The 18,935-nt window shown below is 38.9% G+C and overlaps 1 protein-coding gene across 7 annotated transcripts in view; it reads left to right on the top strand.

The window, feature by feature from the left end:
- PIP5K1B (phosphatidylinositol-4-phosphate 5-kinase type 1 beta) overlaps window positions 1-18,935 on the top strand; it is a 124,068-nt gene that overhangs the window by 65,141 nt on the left and 39,992 nt on the right. For 6 of the 7 annotated variants that reach the window (XM_069776558.1, XM_069776553.1, XM_069776555.1 and 3 more), the window contains 3 exons: window positions 132-249; window positions 5,426-5,578; window positions 7,338-7,637. In XM_069776558.1, the coding sequence (XP_069632659.1) occupies window positions 132-249; window positions 5,426-5,578; window positions 7,338-7,637 (571 nt within the window). The remainder of the gene's footprint in view (window positions 1-131; window positions 250-5,425; window positions 5,579-7,337; window positions 7,638-18,935) is intronic. The other variant, XM_069776560.1, reaches the window with a different exon arrangement.

Here is an 18,935-nt window from a genome sequence, read left to right as displayed (position 1 = left end):
TTTATGACTCTTGTCTCAGGAGGCCAATGCTTGAGTTAGACAGCTTTACAGTAAAACTAGCTACAAGGAGGAGGTCACTAAAAATCGCTCAATAATAATTGCATTTGGTTTATTTTTGGTTTTGTTTTCAGTGAAGGGAGCAATCTCACCCCTGCTCATCATTACCCTGACTTCAGATTTAAGACGTACGCACCTCTTGCCTTCCGCTATTTCAGAGAACTTTTTGGTATCAAGCCTGATGATTATCTGGTAAGAGCTTGCAGTTTTCCTTTGAAGTACAAATTGTTATAATGTATACTAGTTTCATAGTGACAGAAGAGGATGCTTTAATGGTACCCAAATGGGTAGTAAATTTTGTGTGTGGAGTGGTTTATAACTAGTGAATATTTTTAGTGTTTTACAAAAATTTTAATTCTTCATCTTTGTGATGACTCCTATAAAAACCTGCCTTGTTAATTGACTAGAGTAACTTGAGTATTACTGCTCATTCAGGTCATTGTTTCTACAGAAGTTATAATCAGTACTTGTGTGACTTCTACCAGTTCAGTTCTAATAAAGTGCTCCTGTGTTACTTGCATTATTTATTCACTTCCTTAAGTAAGTGTTTATCTGCAAATGTTCCCATCTAGCCTTGAGAAAAGTGGGTGGTGGCCTAAAAAAGAAGTATTTTAGAGTATCTCCTTTGTTCTCTGTATTTTATAGTTTGAAGACTTATTCCTTCTCAGTATTCAACTGTTTATGTGAGAAGAAAGTGATGCATTTGCTGCCATAATAGAAGCAGGTTTTACTTGGCAGAACCACTTTGTGCACTGCCAGGGATGAGGATCCACTATTTTACTTCTCCTGTACTTCTCCCTTCAGAAGGGTAGTGTAAGGCAAAGGGCTGGATTGTTTTCTAGATGTTTGCCTCATGTGCAGTTTGTCTCCTGCTGGTCAGTCCAACAAATCAGAGTCTCAGTACAAATTAGCAATTTTATATGTCAGAGTTTTATTGGTAACTTCTTTGAATGAGTTTTTTAGCTCTTTTTGTTCCATTATTGATAACTGTTTCTTTAAAACCAAAAGAATTTGAAAGAGCTTGAATAAGTAAAAAAGAAAAATTGATTAAATGGTGCTGAAACATTACTTAATATATTACTTCACTGACTTCTGCTTTGTTCAAGTGTCTTATAAGGGTTTTTCTCCTTCTTGAACAATGACCCTAAAAGCAAAACTTAGCTGGTTTTGCTTTTATTTAGGTTGAATGTGGAAGTCTGATTTTATTTCGTTAGTACTATGTATGGATTTTGTATTACTAGCCCTCATTACAATAATTATGTATAGAAACAGATAATTCCTTTGAATTATAAATGTTAGTAGAAGGGAAGTGCAGTTGGGCTGGAGTTTTATAAATCACAGAATCACAGAATGGTTTGGGTTGGAAGGGACCTTATAGATCATCTAGTTCCAACGCTTCTGCCATGGGCAGGGACACCTTCCACTCAACCAGGTTGCTCAAGGCCCCATCCAACCTGGCCTAGAACACTTCCAGGGATGGGGCATCCACAACCTCTCTGGGCAACCTGTTCCAGTGCCTCACCACCCTCACAGTAAAGAATTTCTTCCTAATATCTAATATAAAACTACCCTCTTTCAGTTTAAAGCCATTACCCCTTGTCCTATCGCTACAGTCCCTGTTAAAGGGTTCCTCCCCATTTTTCCCTTAGGCCCCCTTTAGGTATTTTAGGCCCCCCTTCTCTTCTCCAGGCTGAACAGCCCCAACTTTCTTAGCCTGTCTTCATGGGAAAGGTGCTCCAGCCCTCTGATCATCTTTGTGGCCTTCCTCTGGACTCGCTCCAACAGATCCATGTTCTTCTTATATTGGGGGCCCCAGAGCTGGACACAGTACCCCAGGTGGGGTCTCACGAGAGAAGAGTAGAGGGGGAGAATCACCTCCCTTGACCTGCTGGTCACGCTTCTTTTGATGCAGCCCAGGATACAGTTGGCTTTCTGGGTTGCAAGTGCACATTGCCAGGTCATCCTGAGCTTCTTGTCAACCAACACCCCTAAGTCCTTCTCCTCATGGCTGCTCTCGATCCATTCTCTGTCCAGCCTGTATTTGTGCTTGGGATTGCCCCGACCCATCTGCAGGACCTTGCACTTGGCCTTGTTGAACTTCATGAGGTTCACATGGGCCCACCTCTCAAGCCTGTCAGGGTCCCTCTGGATGGCATCCCTTCCCTCCAGCATGTCGACCGCACCACAGAGCTTGGTGTCGTTGGCAAACTTGCTGAGGGTGCACTCAATCCAAACTTTGTCACCGACAAAGATGTTAAACAGCGCCGGTCCCAATACTGACCCCTGAGGAACGCCACTTGTGACTGCTCTCCACTTGGACATCAAGCCGTTGACTGCAACTCTCTGAGTGCAACCATCCAGCCAATTCCTTATCCACCAACTGGTCCATCCATCAAATCCTTTTCTCTCCAATTTAGAGACGAGGATGTCATGCAGGACAGGAATGTCATTATGTATGTTGTTTATCTATCTCCTTTTATGGACTTGGCAAAAGATGAAACATGTCATCTGTGTTGCCTGCTGCTGAAAAGACTGTACTTCCTAGAGTAAAGCTATTGTCACCTGCAACTTCTGTTCCATCTAAGGAAGCATTTGCAGTAGCATAAATTAAAGATTATAGAAAGATTGCTTGCTGTTGACAAGAGATTTGTGATGCTCATCTTAGCTACAAAATGACTAATCCCTGAGGGAAATTCCCAGTAAAGGCAAGTTGTTGCAGATTCTTTTTCCTCTTGGCATGGCAAAAGACACTAGTGATATGTTTCCAAGGAAAAGGGGCAACTAGAAAAGCGAGTTTCAAGATTGAGTGCACCTTCTTTTCTTGAAAATGCAAAAGCAGATTTCCTTCAACAAACAGGTATTTTTGTGAAATACAGTTGGAATTTCAGTGTCTGTCGTAACTGACGCATGCCTCTGTTACGGTTATATTTGCTCTGCAAGCATGTTAGAATCCATTTCTGTTGTTTCTGATTCTAAATGGGCATCACTTTGAAATCAAAGCGGGTTGTAGTCCCTTACAGTCTAGATGCAAATGTGATCAGAAGGGTACTATGATCATGAAACAAAACTATTTTTAGTTTGGGACCCTTTTTCCAATTGGTTATGACCAAATCAGTTAAGAGTTTGGTCCCAAGAGCAGCTGTCAGGGTTCTGGCTGAACAGTCCCTCTTGTTTCTGTGAAATCTGGATCTGTCATGTAGTGACCATAATTGCAATTCAGTATCTAAAATACTTGACTGTAACAATATGCCAAGTGATGGTCCAACTGTGGCTGAATGGGAAGTGAAGTAAAAAGAGGAAAAATTACAGCAAGCACATGTGAGTTTACACTGTTAATTTGCAATGACAAAGCCCAAAGATTTACAGTTTCATGCTTTCAAAGGAGGTTGAGCAGTAACGCACTGTAGGAGTCAGACTGGATAATGAGGGTAAATACTTTTGAACAGGTGTTAGAATTAAATTGTCACTGGAAACCTCATGGAGTACTGGCATTTTGCAGGGAAACTTCCTGATCATAAAGTACTTAATTGTCAGGGGCTTGAGGATTGTCTTGCTTTTCAGTTTTGATTTGGCTTTCGTTAAGTGTCCAGTCAAAATTATCTGGGCTCTTTGTATAGCAGCACTTGGTGGGTAGACTTTTATTTTACAGGAATGAACTCAACTGTAAAATGACCAATACACAGGGCAGATTAATAATTTGTGCTTATGCTATACTGTTTTATTGAGCTTTAATGTTTAAGATAACTGGTTTCAAATGCTTACAACAATGACAATTACTCATGAAGCTTTATATATTTTGGCAAGAAGAAACAGGTGTTGCAATACAACTGCTTATTTGCTCTGAAGGTCTGTAGTGTTACACACCAGTATTGCTGTTCTATCTGTAGATAATTGCAACTATAGGATTAATAAGAAAGGTCTGTTGCATTAACTGGAACTGAGTGAACTGGAGAAGCAGGGAGACAAACAGGAAACATTTTTATAGCAAAAGTCTCTTAAAAATTGCAAGCATGGGAAAAGCTTCAGCTGGAGCCAGGATAAGAAGACGCATTAAGGCACTGGTTTGAGTCCATAGGAAGCGTGCTCCTGCAGTTCAAGTGCTCACAAAAGAACATATTTATTAGATTTTCTTGTATCACCTTTCTTTGCTATCACCACCCACTGAAATCAATGGCAAGACTCCAGTTGAATTTAATGAAAGCTGTTTTCAACAAACAAAAGTGGTTTTTCTTGTGGAATTGCTCAACTCATCTCAGGCAATGACCCAATAAACCAGATATTTGTTACTGAAACAGTTATTCCTTCTGTTCTGAGAAGACCAGAAGACATAGTGCACTGCTAAGAACAATTCCATGGTGCTTAAACTACTTACAATTCAAGTCCTGTGTAATTTTGTTTCTTTGAAAGACTGAAGCCTTAAAATATTGGGCTGTACACTAAATCCCTAAGTGTGTAAAATTGATGATATATAACAAAGGAAAAGAGTGTCTGAATGAAAGTTTAATGATATTTTAAACAAGCTCTCAAGTTTAATATAAACAGATATTTATATGTTTTTGGGCTTAATGTCCCTTCTCCATTTAGTTTGAATGAAGCATGAAGTGTGAGTTAATGGAGATTTAATAAATGTACGTTAGCCTTTGTGCAAGATCTGATTCTACTGCTAAGGAATACTCCTTGGTGTCTTTTTCCTCCTTAAAGTGATTGTAATTATTACTGTTTCCCCGTGGAAGAGAAAGCCTGTCTAAGCATCCAAAGTAATGCTCCTCCAAACCCCAATTTTTCCTACTTACTGGTATTTAGTTTTTCTGTTTCAAACAGTTTTCAGTCAGAAAACTACATTAGCAGCTATACCAAGATTATTATTCTAATGATTTCAATCCCAGTTTCACAGAAGAGGACTTGCCTATTTGTCTATAGTGAGAAACATCTGCTCCCACTGTGTTTGTCAAATCGTGGTGCAAAGCAAACAGTTGCAGTAAAAATGTCATCTTAAGGCTTCTGACTCAAGAATTTGCAATGCTGGCAGTGTGGGAATGGACTCTCTCCACCACAACCACTTGCTTCATGACGGGGAAAGTTCAGCTGCTGCAGTAGGACATGAGGAGGGACCATATGTTCGACTCCCAACTGCTCTTCCACGGTTGTGCAGTGTGTTCTGGGCAGAGTGGAGTATAACTGCCCTGCCAAATCTCAGCCAAATCACTGTGACCCAACCTGCTGTACATAGTAGAGTTGCTGCAGTTGAAGACCAAAGAATAAGCTCCATGATTCTCCTGTGCCTATTTGAACCTGCAGTTCTTTGTATTAAACTTCTGTTTGAGTAACTCATGCATTGGCAGTGAAAAACAATTTTTGTCTCTTCCAGTACTCAATCTGCAGTGAGCCTTTAATTGAATTATCCAACCCAGGTGCCAGTGGGTCCTTATTTTTTGTAACTAGTGATGACGAGTTCATCATCAAAACAGTTCAACACAAAGAGGCTGAGTTTCTTCAGAAGCTCTTGCCAGGTTATTATATGGTAAGTAATTGAAGACTGTATTTTACCTGTATTTTTCCTGTTTCGTGTCACACTTCTGACAATTCAGTTTCATTTGTTGTCTTTTAATCTTTCATTGGCTTTATCTGTATTTTTCATAATATTTTGACATTTTTTACCTGTCTTTCAACTTTGTACCCCACACACCAATCAGAAAGAATAGATATAAATCAAGAATATGTTTAAGATAATAATTGCTGTTCTTTTAGCATTCAAGATGAAGCTGAATGTCATCATCTGATTTGATACCAAACTTTGCTTCTAATAAGCTAGTAACAAAAAAAGGTTTCTAAATTTCTAATTCAACTTTTTTTCTCCATTTTGTGTTTGTCTACCCTCTGCATTTCACTCAGAGTGGACAAAGAAACTAGACCGGTCAGTTTCACTTTTGTTTCTGGACTACTTCTAATTTCCATTTCTCATGTATTAAAACAATAATGTAAAAAATATTTTTATCCATATAATTTGTTCAAAACTTTATTTTTAAATTGATCTTTTTGAGGCCTAATGCTAAGTCAATTGTATTGTTTTATGTGTGTCAGTCATCAGAAAAGGAGACGATTGATCCAAAATAAGTAGAACTTAATTCTCCTTTTGTTTTTTAAACAAAAGCCACTCATACATGTGAACAGAGATTCTTCTGGGTGGTATGCAGGAATTCAGAGTATTAGACCTGTGACTGACTTTCTTTGCTTTCTTAAGTAAACACTTGAAAAGTTACCCTCTTTCTTGTACTAAAAATGGGGAATATTGTGATTATTACACTAAAGTAACATGGATTCACTGTTTGTTTTAAAAAAATTATGCACTTACAGCATGAAAAAGAGCAATGGTGGCAGGTACTTTTTTTGTTGTTTCTAATCATGATCATCAGCTCAGCATAAGTTTGAGTTATTACAATATACAAATATACATTATACAAATATACAATGTATAAAATACAAGTATAAGGCCACTTTGCTTTGTTTCTGAGAACTTTTCCAAAGTGTAAAACTTTAACCACTGTGATTATTTCCTGTGAAAGTACTTCCTTCCCATAGTTTTATATTATGACTTAATATTCATGTAAGAGTTGAAGTAGTTTTTCCTCTTCTTGCTTTTTCGTGCCAAAACTGAGTGTAGTTGTATTTAGAAGGAGGATTTTTGCTCTCACCTCTCTTATCCTCTCCTAGTTAATTTTTTGCCTGTTGTGGAGTTTGGATTATTTCACACTTTTCTGTTCTGATGGTCAGTTGTGGTTCTGTTATGACCTAACACTCCTGTGGAGACAGCTTGGTCATTTGGCACTAACCCTCAATGTGAAAAGCCTCATGGAGAAAGGGGTTCTGTTTTTCAGAATCCAAGTCAAGGTAATGAGAACTACAGTTGACCCAAACTCGTTCCAGCAGGTGGAATGCAAAGGTTGTTCAGGTCAGAATAAATAAATTAAATCTTCAGGATGCTTTTAGGTTTGGCCTAGTCTGCTCTTTCATGGGATGTGATAAAGAGAAACCTGGCATAAATGCAGTTACTGCTCTTCTCTTGGCCTATATTAGCTCCTGGCAAAAAGACAGTGTTTATGCTAGCTTTCTGAAATACAGACCCACAAAGGAAATCAACTGGTCAAACAAACTATACTTAGTAAGAAAACAAGCACATTTTTCTTGATGTTTGTTAATGTCCTTTGATGTTAGAAAAAACGTCCTTAAGCATGGAAGTTTATTGAAAATAGACATATTTAACAATATCTCTTTTGTTTTAGAATCTGAACCAGAATCCAAGGACTCTTCTACCCAAATTTTATGGGCTGTACTGCGTTCAGTCAGGAGGAATTAATATTAGAATTGTTGTAATGAACAATGTTTTGCCACGAGCCTTGAAAATGCATTTCACATATGACTTGAAAGGCTCCACATACAAACGGAGAGCATCAAGAAAAGAGAGGGAGAAGTCCAGCCCTACATTCAAAGACTTGGATTTCTTGCAAGACATGCATGAAGGGTTGTATTTTGATTCTGAAACACACAGCGCACTAATGAAAACACTACAGCGGGATTGTCGAGTGAGTAAAAATTATTAACTATTTAAACTTCTGTGTTCACATATGTTCTAGTTTTACCTCAGCAAAACAGAGAGTGGGACCTGAGTCTGTGTGCTGTTTAACCTCCATTCCTCTTCCATGCAATTTAATTAGGAAAAACTATGGATGTCACACCACTGATGAAGCCTGTATTTTAGTTAAGCTGTTGGGATCTGAGATCATGGAATCATAGAATGGAATATCCTGAGTTGGAAGGGATCTACAAGAGTCATTAAGTCCAACTCCTGACCCCACAGAGGGCAATCTAAAAGTTAACCCATATATCTCAGTGTTGTCCAAATACTTCTTGAACACCAGCAGGCTTGGGGCTATGACCGCTTCCCTGGGTAACTTGTTCCAGTGCTTGACAACCCTCTCACTGAAGAACTTTTTGCTAATATCCAATCTGAACTTCCCTGATGCAGCTTTAAGCCATTCCCTTGCATCCTTTCACCAGACACCAGACATCAGCACCACCCTTGCTGCCCCTCTCATGAGGAAGTTGTAGACAGCAATGAGGTGACCCCTCAGTCTCCTCTTCTCTAAGCTGAACAAACCTAATATCCTCATGCTCGCCTCACAAGTCATGCCCTCTGGCCCTTTCACATCTTTGTTGCCCTCCTTTGGACACATTCTAATATTTTTATATCCTTCTTATATTAAGTGGAGCCCGGAACTGCACACAGTACTGGAGGTGAGGCTGCACCAGTGCTGAGCATAGTGGGACAATCTGTTGGCTATACTGTGCTTAACGCACCCCAGGATACAGTTGGCCATTTTGGCCACCAGGGCACATTGCTGATTCATTGAGCTTACCATCCAACACAACCCCCAGATCCCTTTCTGCAGGGCTGTCCCCCTATTTGTCTGTACATCCAGGATTACACTGATCCATCTGTGGAAATACAGATTAATACAGGAAAGTAGTCCAGTAGAGATTTTAATTCTTGTTCTTGCTTTCCATTAATTTGGAGATTTTAATTTTTATTTTTCTGAGGCGCAATTAGCCCTGTGGTACTATTGTTACATATGATAACCTGTATGTATAGCTGCAAGCTCAGTACTGCTTTAGTAAGTCTGCTTCTTTCTAAGTTGACAAGAGCTAGGAAGCTGAATGGGGGAGGCAGTCTAGTGGCAGCAGTCTTATTTCTGGAACAAAATAATTTATTCCTCAGCTGAAAGGTAGTGCTTACTGTCCACATAACATTTTCAAGGCAGGAGAGGCATATCTGCCATTGTCCTTTAAGAGGACCTTGGTGAATGGAATCAGTGCCTCTTGTGGACAGGAGAATTGTTGTAAAATGGATTTTTTCTGTAGCAAAGGTAAGAAAATGTAAAGTAGGAAAAAGGGCAGTTATCCAGGTCTCTCAGAGTTTCTCAAGATTCACAGGGGTTGTGGAAAAAAAAGATTGGCTCTATCTGAGGGGAATCCTAAGAGTTTCATAATAAGAAAGCAGAATGGGTAGACTGAACTTATCACATAGAAGAGGCATCCTGAACATCAGGGTTTGTTGTTCGCTGCCACCTGTGGTGCAAGACGGAAAGCATTGTTTTTGCACATGAATAGTACTTTTTGTTTAATTATCACAAAAGCCTGCAATGCCTTGTGTGCTTGGTTCATAAAGCTGGGTGACCTAATGTTCAGCTGCATATTCAGTGTGAGACATTTATCTAACACCACACATTGTTCTTTCTGTAGCTTCTTGCAGTGAGTGTTTCCTGAGCTCCTGCCATGTGTGTGATAATGCAGAATGCATCAGTATGTCACATCTGGGGTTCTGGATGCCCTTTTGTGCATCCCCCCACTTGTCAAAGGTTACCCAGTCAAAGCCTGGGGCGGTCTATTGTATAGAAAATAATGAACGGAATCTGAAAGAGGGAACTGGACTGAAAAGTAAAAACAAGAATCAATCGTTTAATTGTTACATATAAATGGGACTCTTACTGGTTCTTTGAAAGTATGGGTAAATTCTTGCTTCATGTCATTTGAGTGCTGAACTAAACAGTTTTTTTCAGTGTGTGTTCTTAGATTAACAGCTCTAAAGTTAGTCTGGAGTTCTTAAAGGCCCAGCTAAATCTTAATATTATTAAAAGAAAAGAAGAAAATTATCTTTAAATAGTCAGTGTGTATACATAAATACATATATATACACACTACAGTATAGTATGTGTCTGTGTGTGTCTGTAGGTATATATACACACTGAATGTTATATGTATATAAAAAAATTAACTGGCATTTTTTTCTATTCAAATAAGTCTTACTCTCTGTTGTAAAACAAAGGGAGCAGACACTGTTATCTTTCACACAGCTGAATTTGCTCAACAAATGAGGTTGGATCTGACTACTTGCCTTGTACTACTGCCTTTAGAAAGAATAAAGATAACTCAATCCATTTCAGGAAAAGGACATCATCATTTTGCCACTGCTTTTTTCTGCCCATATGGTATTTGGATAGCTACTTAGCGTGAGTGATAACTGACCTAGATTTTTAGGGCTTCAAAACTTGTCATCTCTTTTTGCTTTTACTCCAAAGTGCGAAAGTTAGTGTAGGCACTGGAATTAAAAATTCATTAAAGAAAATTTTTGATCTTGTCAATATTTCTGGACTAAGAAATTATCTTTTGTGTGGCTCAAATTTGGATTATATTTTCACTGTTCGTATTTGCAGTCAGAATCAGTAAGCAATGGTTTTTTTTTCCTGCTTCTTTAATATAAACATCCCTGGCTGGTAGCCCCTCTCCTCCTTAAGCTCCGTCACTAAGTGCAGAGGCCTGGTGGAACTTGCTGGTGATGACAAAGGCAGTGGTGGGGACCTGCTGTGATCTGTGTCTGCTGTCACTGTATCACCTGCCCCATTCAGCAATGGGCCCATGTTTTCATTGGTCAGCCTTTTAGCACTAACATAGCAGTAGAAGCTCTTCTTTGTGCCCTTTGACATCCCTTGCAAGTCTTAACTCTATCTGAGCTTTGGCTTCTTTGGCAATAATTGCCATCCCTACATGCCCAGGCAGTGTTTCTCAATCCCTCCTTTGTAGCCTGCCTGTCTGTCCTCCCCCATCCTGTATGCTGCCTTTTCACATTCAAGCCATGCTGTGGCTTCCTTGCTTAGCTGAGCTGGCCTCCTGATACATCTCAGCTGACACAGAGCTCCCTCCCCAGAGGAATGTAGTAGTGGGTATGGCAGTGGTAGACCACTGATGGAGTATCAGTTCTTGTCTGTCACACCTTCCTGCAGCTCTGATGAAGAAATACATGATCTACTCGGTTAGAGGATGGAGCTGAGTGGCTTGTGGTGGTCCGTCATGGGCTGGTGCCTCCAATAGCCACTCCAGGTTGTCTACTTTGGTACAGGTACAGACTGATAGCACTGTTCAGCTCCTGCATTCCCTGCTTGTTATGTTCACACTCAAGGTGACAGGGTCTGACAGCTCTGCTCAAGGGCCATTTTGCACTTTTTGCACCTTAGCTAAACCAAGGAATGTAACATTACAGTGTTCCTAAGGATGTAATATTCCTGAGTTTATCATACATACAATGCACACAATTGAAAATTTGAACTAGCTTTCAAATTCCAGAGTATTGGTGAGACTTAGTATAGCTATCCTATCCTCGCCAGCAGGCACTATCATGGTTCCTGGGGTGGGTGGCGGGGAGGAGACAGGGGACACACTACAAGCAAACGGTACCAAAAATAAATAACTTCACTTGCCTTAATAGCTTTCCTAAAAATCTTTGCTTTGAAGCCTTATTCACCTCAGAGTGCTTTAATTTGTAAAGCAAATGTGCCTGTATTTTGTGTAATGGTAAATACTGAGAGTATAGGAAGGTAGTTTCAATAGCTGAGATTTATTTTTAGTAATCATCCTGTTAGCTACTCTGATCATTATATGAAATTATGAATTATTAAAGAATAGAGCAGATTCTCCAATTTTTAAATAAAATTAGTCTTACAAATAGTAACAGAAACTGTTCTGCTCCTGAATGAGACTAAGAATTAAAAGCTTTATGGCACATATGCAAGTACTAAATAAAAACCAAGTCCGTAAAGACATTAAATAGTTTAAAGTGCATTTGGGGATTTCTTTTTTTTTTTTTTACTTAAAGGTGCAGAAAATTAAGCTCCACATCAAACTTAGCTGCTGTTGTGTTTCACTATAAACACCTAATCCTGCAGAAATTGTTTCTGTGTGGAGGAATACTTTTGTGGGGCAAAGGATAAGCTATGGCATTAAGTGGTGTGTTAGTACAAGTAACATTAGCACAACTCTGTATGAGAAAGGCTAAAAGAGAATTAATAGTAGTATTCTATTTTTCATAGTTTATATGGAATCAAAGTAAAGCTAGGCATCAATTATTACTTTTTTGATCTTTATTGGAACTCTTAAGCAGTTTAATAAATACAGATTACCTCTGTTCTGGGCAGAAAGCACAGGGAAGACACCTGTTCTCTGATACAAGGAATTCACAGTCCAGACACACAAGTTACAAAGTTTGTCTTTTGATCATCCCACGTTAAAAATTAAGATAGAGTTTTATAGAGATATATGTCAAAAATTACTGCAGGAAAGGTACACCAGCACATCAAATTATTGCGGGAAAGGTACACCAACACATCTCATCAGAATATGGTGCAGTGGTTTGCTTATGAAAACACTCTTAATATCTTCCCTGTGATCCCTTAAAGTACAGAAGAACTGGTAACTATTGAAAGAAGAAAAGAAGGAAGTCCCTTTTAAAACTGACAGTGTCATGGTTATACAGAGATACTATTCTACAAACTGTTCTTCCTCTAGTTACCTAACAAACTGTGTTAATATAACTTTAAACAAGACACATTAATTTCAGGATAATAGATAATCACAGGATTCTGTATCTGTAAATCTTTGCTTCACACACTCACACAGATACGGTATGTTCTTGAATGTCAACTAGTCGTATGCAGGAATTTGGGGTATTCTATTAAAAACAGCCTGGTTGTGTTTTTCCCTTTCCATCTGCTGCTGAATCCAAGAGAAAAGAAAATTTAAAAGGGCTAAAAGGAGGAGTGCATATTAATGCAGTTAGCTCTAGTAACTGGGCAAATGGAAAAAAATTTTCCACATATTTTTCCTCTTGCTGTTTACTTTGCTGTTAATGTCTGCTTAGTAAGATGTCTACCTGTATGTACTCAGATAACCTATTTTTGTCAGTCAGTGGTCAATTCCCAGTATTTCTTCCTCCTCTTGCGTAACACTATTTCATGTGTATAAATATCAGAGATGAAATAACTACCTATGCAAATCAAGCATTATTTATTTATACAGAAATTTGGGATAAAATTCCCCAGCAAAATTGAAAAGACATGATATTCTAAAAACTGAAGTTAAGATTTATTCCCCACCTATTTAAAAAAGTGGGGGAAAAGTGAGCCAGACTTCATAAGAGCACTAGTGATCTTCATTTATTACTTAAGTTTGACTTTTTTCTTTAATGAAGCATATTTAAGAGTTGGCCTATAAACACAGAACTAGTTCTTCTCAGTTAACTTGGTGACCTTAGGGATCCTGTGACTTCTGTCACATTTGAAACTACATTAACAAATGTTTTACACAAACAGACAAGGCAATTCACTTTAAAACCAGGGAATTTTGTCTTACAGTAAGTAGATTTTCTGTCTCAATAGGAAGAGTATTTTCTGAGCTATCAGTTGAAGTGCTAATGACCTACAAGTAGGCAAAGTATGCATGTTTTATGATTTCTTGCTGGGGATATCTCTTCCAAATTCGTGAAGGTGGAAAAATAAGTTTCTTCTCTCTGTAAATACAGCTGTTAATAAGAACTGAGATTCAAATCATCTTTACTGTTTGATTCTTCACCATTTTCCTTAAAGCATGTCTTACTGCAGATGAGGAAACCAAAACCTTTCCTGATGGATGAAGGTTGACTCAATGTTCTTCCCTCTGTTGCAGAACACTTAATTTTTATAGTGTATTTTTGCATTAGAAAATTAGGACAATGATTAGATGCCTCATAGGAATATTATCAGGATTATTCAGCTAATATCTCCACACTATCTGGAGGATTAAAGTTTGTGAACACCATTTTTTGTCTGGTGGTTAGAGTGGGAATTCAAGTCATAGGGGGTTTTTTCTTTCTCATTGCTTAAAATTTTTCAAGACATGAAGCACAAAATGCATTGCTGTTAAGACTATTCAGTAGAATTAGAAACCAAACAGCAGAATTCAGCTTTCTGTATTATGGGATTTCCCTTCTGATAATTTTAAATGGAAATTATCATAGAATCATAGAATCATTTAGTTTGGAAAAGACCTTCAAGATCATCGAGTCCAACCATCAACTGTGCCCACTAAACCATGTTCTGAAGTGCCTTGTCTACATGCTTTTTGAATACCTCCAAGGATGGTGACTCAACCACTTCGGTGGGCAGCTTATTCCAATGTCTGACAACCCTTACAGTAAAGAAATTTTTCCTAATATCCAATCTAAACTTCCCTTGCTGCAACTTAAGGCTGTTTCCTCTTGTCCTATCTCCAGCCACCTGACAGAAGAGACCAGTACCCACCTCACTACAACCTCCTTTCAGGTAGTTGTAGGGAGCGATAAGGTCTCCCCTCAGCCTTCTTTTCTACAGACCCCCAGTTCCCTCAGCCGCTCCTCATAAGACTTATGCTCCAGGCCCCTCACCAATTTGATTGCCCTTCTCTGGACACGCTCCAGCACCTCTGTGTCTTTCCTGTAGTGAGGGGCCCAAAACTGAACACAGTACTCGAGGTGCGGCCTCACCAGTGCTGAGTACAGGGGAACAATCACCTCCCTGCTCCTGCTGGCCACACTGTTTCTGATACAAGCCAGGGTGCTGTTGGCCTTTTTGGCCACCTGGGCACACTGCTGGCTCATATTCAGCCGGCTGTTGACCAACCCTCACAGGTCTTTTTCTGCTGGGCAGCTTTCCAGCCACTCTTCCCCAGGCCTGTAGCATTTCATGGAGTTGTTGTGACCCAAGTGCAGGACCCAACACTTGGCCTTGTTGAACCTCATACAATTGGCCTCAGCCAATTGATCCTGCCTGTCTGGATCCCTCTGTAGAGCCTCCCTACCCTCAGGCAGATCAACCCTGCCTCCCAACTTGGTTCCATCTGCAAACTTACTGAGGGTGCGCTCAATTCCCTCATCCAGATCATTGATAAAGATATTATACAGAACAGGGCCCAACACCGAGCCCTGAGGAACACCACTTGTGACCCGCTGCCAACTGGATTTAACTCCATTCACCACAACTCTTTGGGCTTGTCCATCCAGCCAGTTTTTCACCCAGCGAAGAGTGCACTTGTCTAAATCATGAGACGCCAGCTTCTCAAGGAGTATGCCATGAGAGACAGTGTCAAAGGCCTTGCTGAAGTCGAGGTAGATAACATCCACAGCCTTTCCCTCATCCACTAGGTGGGTCACCTGGTCATAGAAGGAGATCAGATTGGTCAAGCAGGACCTGCCTCTTGTAAACCCATGCTGACTGGGCCTGATCTCCTGTTTGTCCTGCACATGCCATGGGAGCGCTCTCAAGACAAACTGTTCCATAATCTTCCCCGGTACCGAGGTCAAGTCAAGCTGACAGGCCTGTAGTTCCCTGGATCCTCCCTCTGACCCTTCTTGTAAATGGGCGTCACATTGGTAAGCCCATTTATTCCAAAGCTGCACTTTACCAGCATTATTTTTATTTAGTTTGATGCAATACTGTTACAGTTTCTGTTTTGTTTTTTTCCTTTTTCAGACATGTAGTAGCAATGGTTGGAAATGATCCGGTTGCTGGAAAAGCAAAAGGCATAGTTAGTTAGAAGTGCTCTACATTTATAAGAATTTCATGCAAGTCTTGAGGAATGTTCTAAACAAAAGTATTTGGTTACCCATTTTTCATTTGTAAGTTAACATTAGAACAATAATTAATATATTGATACCTGTACTGCAAAATATCTGTTATGGAAGCAAAGACAATCCAATTGTGGTCATGCAATTTTTAAGAACAACAACATAATCTCAAGATGTTTCTCCTAGTGAGAATTGAATGGCTTTTAGAGTCTGCATTTTTCCTTTATTATATTAACAAAGAACACTACAGACTTTCCTAAGGAAATCAGTTTAAAAGTGGCATTAATGGCCTGACTAACAAAGAGGCCTGTAAAGACAAGAAAGTTCAAAGTTGAAGACATAGAGGGTCTTATCTCATAAGTTTCAGGTCTGGGTATTATTTTCATCACTGCTGTTTTAGACAGTTGCTGCAAAATTCTCAAGCTTTATGGCATGAACGCATATCTGAGGCAACTGTGACGGAGATCTTGTATGATCAAATTTATTCACTGGATTTTTCAAAACCCTTAGTAGCAGGGGTGGGGCTGTTGGTTTTCTTGTCTTTTTTCTACCTCAAAGGGTCTACACAGATTATTCTTTAACCCAAATAATTTCAGTGACCCATTCTACAGCATGTCCTTACAAACAGTAGTGTTGTCATAACTTGCAGGAGTATTGAACTGCAGCATAGAGAAGAAATAATAGATGGCATAGCATAGCATGGCCTGGAGGTGGAGAATGTGCTAATGAAGGGCCTCTTTGTCAGAAATGGTAGTTTGAGGAAAATGGACATGGAATGATACTGCAGATCTCTTGTATCTATATATTATCACTCCTGTTATATCAATTGAAATTCCAGTTTTCTCTTTACTTCTACTTTGAAAATCAGAAACCACATTGTAATTTTTAGGAGTGTTAGCTAACAATATGTTTCAAGAAGTCTGTTGAAACGAGAAGTGACTCCACATACACTTTAGGGGAGTTGATGATTTATTTTCTTGAGATAGATTGTTTCTAAACCAGGCCCATCACTAGTCATTTGACATTTACACATTTGTTTCTAAGAAATGCTTATTTTGCAAGATAGTCTTTTATTTTGTGGGATTTTTATATATCTCCTTATGATGGAGAGTAATTACTGATTCAGTGTAAAATCAGTCTTCTTTCTGTTACATTAGCGCCTATGTCCCTTTTCCAAAATGCTTGTAGGACAGGAAATGCTCACTTGCATGGTTATCCTTTCAGGTTTTACATTTCATAAGCTTGTGAAATTATATTTTTTTGAGTAGTATTTTCCCTGATTGTTTTATGAAAATGACCTGCTGACTTGAGTTGTTTTGCATGGTTAGCAACATGAATGCAGATTTCTGCATCAGACAGTACACAGCTTGGGCTGGCTGCATCTAAAATAAAAATGAAATTCCGTGGCAGAAATACTTACCTTGCTCTGTTAGTCACTGGCTGAGATAGGTAAGTGTAACCATGTCTAAGATGATTCACAGAATGCTTTAACATCTGATTAACTTAAAGAAGAGAAAATCTGATTCAGGGAGTTATTCTTCCGTGTTCTGAAACATCATATTTTGTGATGCCATTTCACTGGGGTTTTTATGCGGTATGAAAGCAAAATAGTGCTTAAGGCTAGAATGGGATGGGTGACGCTTTCCATCTGGAAGTTGTCAGAGCAGCTAAAGCCAGCCTTGCAAGCAGTACTTGGTGACCAATTGACAACATCATGTTGACAGAATCTGTATAGCTAGTGAAATAACACATATATAAATACAAACAAGATGAACAATTTAATGTCAAGTTAGGGAACTAAGCGTTTACTTGTCATTATCAAATACATCACTTAACCCTGGTGTGTACTAACAAATAATACTCTTACTGAAATCTCCCAGTGCCATTTTGCTAGCAAGGTGCATTTCAGAGTGGTTACATGAGTAAAGATTGAATTTCTCTCACTTGAACTACATAAGGAGTGTATTTCTGGGCGTTAATGTCAATTTCTAGTGATCTCACATGGATTACATCAGGTGTTTTACAGGCCTTTCTCATTTTGCTATGAATATTACCGTTTAATACTGTGATTTATTTGAGTGGGTTTTTTTCATTAGATTAGGATCTCAATTTTGGTACCATTGTAGCAAAAACTTGCTGCTGCTTCTCAAAAGCAGTTCCATCTAAAATCATCAAAGCTACTTGCAAGCAACCCTCAAGCCAAGGAAGAGCTTATACCTTTTTGTGTTCTCATAAGATGCTGCATGTTCAGAAATACCTTGATGTGCTGCATTCTGTAACTTCTCCTTGGCAAACCAGATTAATGTGTACAACTGTGTGTGTAAAATGTTACTTACACATTTAAAAATAATCATGATTTGGTATTTTAAATATTAATGGTGGTGCATATGTGAGAACCCTTCAGATATATCCACAGCTGGAAATCCCACTGACTGAAGTAAAATTTCTGTCTTAATACAGACTGAACACAAAGGTTGACACAAGGTAAGTTTTTGTTGAATGCTGATGTTTAAGATTCTTCCTTGTTATTCTGGTTAATTATTTCTTATCAGAATTTTCCTTAGAAACAAACAGGGGAGTAAACCATGCTTAGATCTGGTCAAAAGATTTGTATTTGCATAAGGAGTGGCTGGTTTGGTTATCAAATTTCTAAGGAGAGGTAATCAGAACTTTATATCAAACCAGTAGGTAGACAGAGGGGCAGATCATATTACAATATCCTGAAGACACTTTGTGGACTGGACAGTCCTGCCTCTGAGTAGGATCATGAATAGGGTGTCTGGAGGACAAGGGCTAGAGTTCATATGCTATGTGCTGTTTGTAAGAATATGTACTGCAATTAATCCATTGGATGTGCAGGTGTTTCAATTTCATAATGAACTGGAATAACAAAATAGCTGCTTGTTTTTATGATGGTTTTTCAGTAATCCTAGAACAAAGTCAAAAGTAGTCAGAGAGATTTTTAGCCCATTGTATAGTACAAGTAGTATGGGTTTAAGTGACCGTGGTGAATTGATGCAGTCAGAAAGATTAATTTTGTCACATAAGAGGTCTCTGTGGAAGAAGCAGCAGCATATTATACCACAGCCTTCCATGAGGCTACATCCCATCCTAGACGTAGGTTATGTAATTAGTGCAGTTAAATCATAACGTGTCTAATGAAATCGAACTCAAAAGGCGGTAAAGAATAGGTTGAAGGCATAGCTGTCAGCAGTTATGTTTATAACGGTAAAATAAAAGTGGCAATGCTTTTTTGAAGCCTGCCTAGCTGCTGTAATCTAGCTTTGCGTAAACAATTTTGCTGACTGTACTACTAACGTAAGTCTTTTTAGAGTGGATGCAATTGTATTATATTTTTTTCAGCCTACCCAGAATCTGCTTTAAGTATTTGGTGGCAAACATCCACCGATTACAT

The sequence above is a fragment of the Haliaeetus albicilla genome, chromosome Z, assembly GCF_947461875.1.
Source record: "Haliaeetus albicilla chromosome Z, bHalAlb1.1, whole genome shotgun sequence".
Taxonomy (NCBI): Eukaryota; Metazoa; Chordata; class Aves; order Accipitriformes; family Accipitridae; genus Haliaeetus; species Haliaeetus albicilla.
The sequence above is the reverse complement of the archived record's forward strand: the minus strand, read 5'-3'. Positions and strand labels throughout refer to the sequence as shown.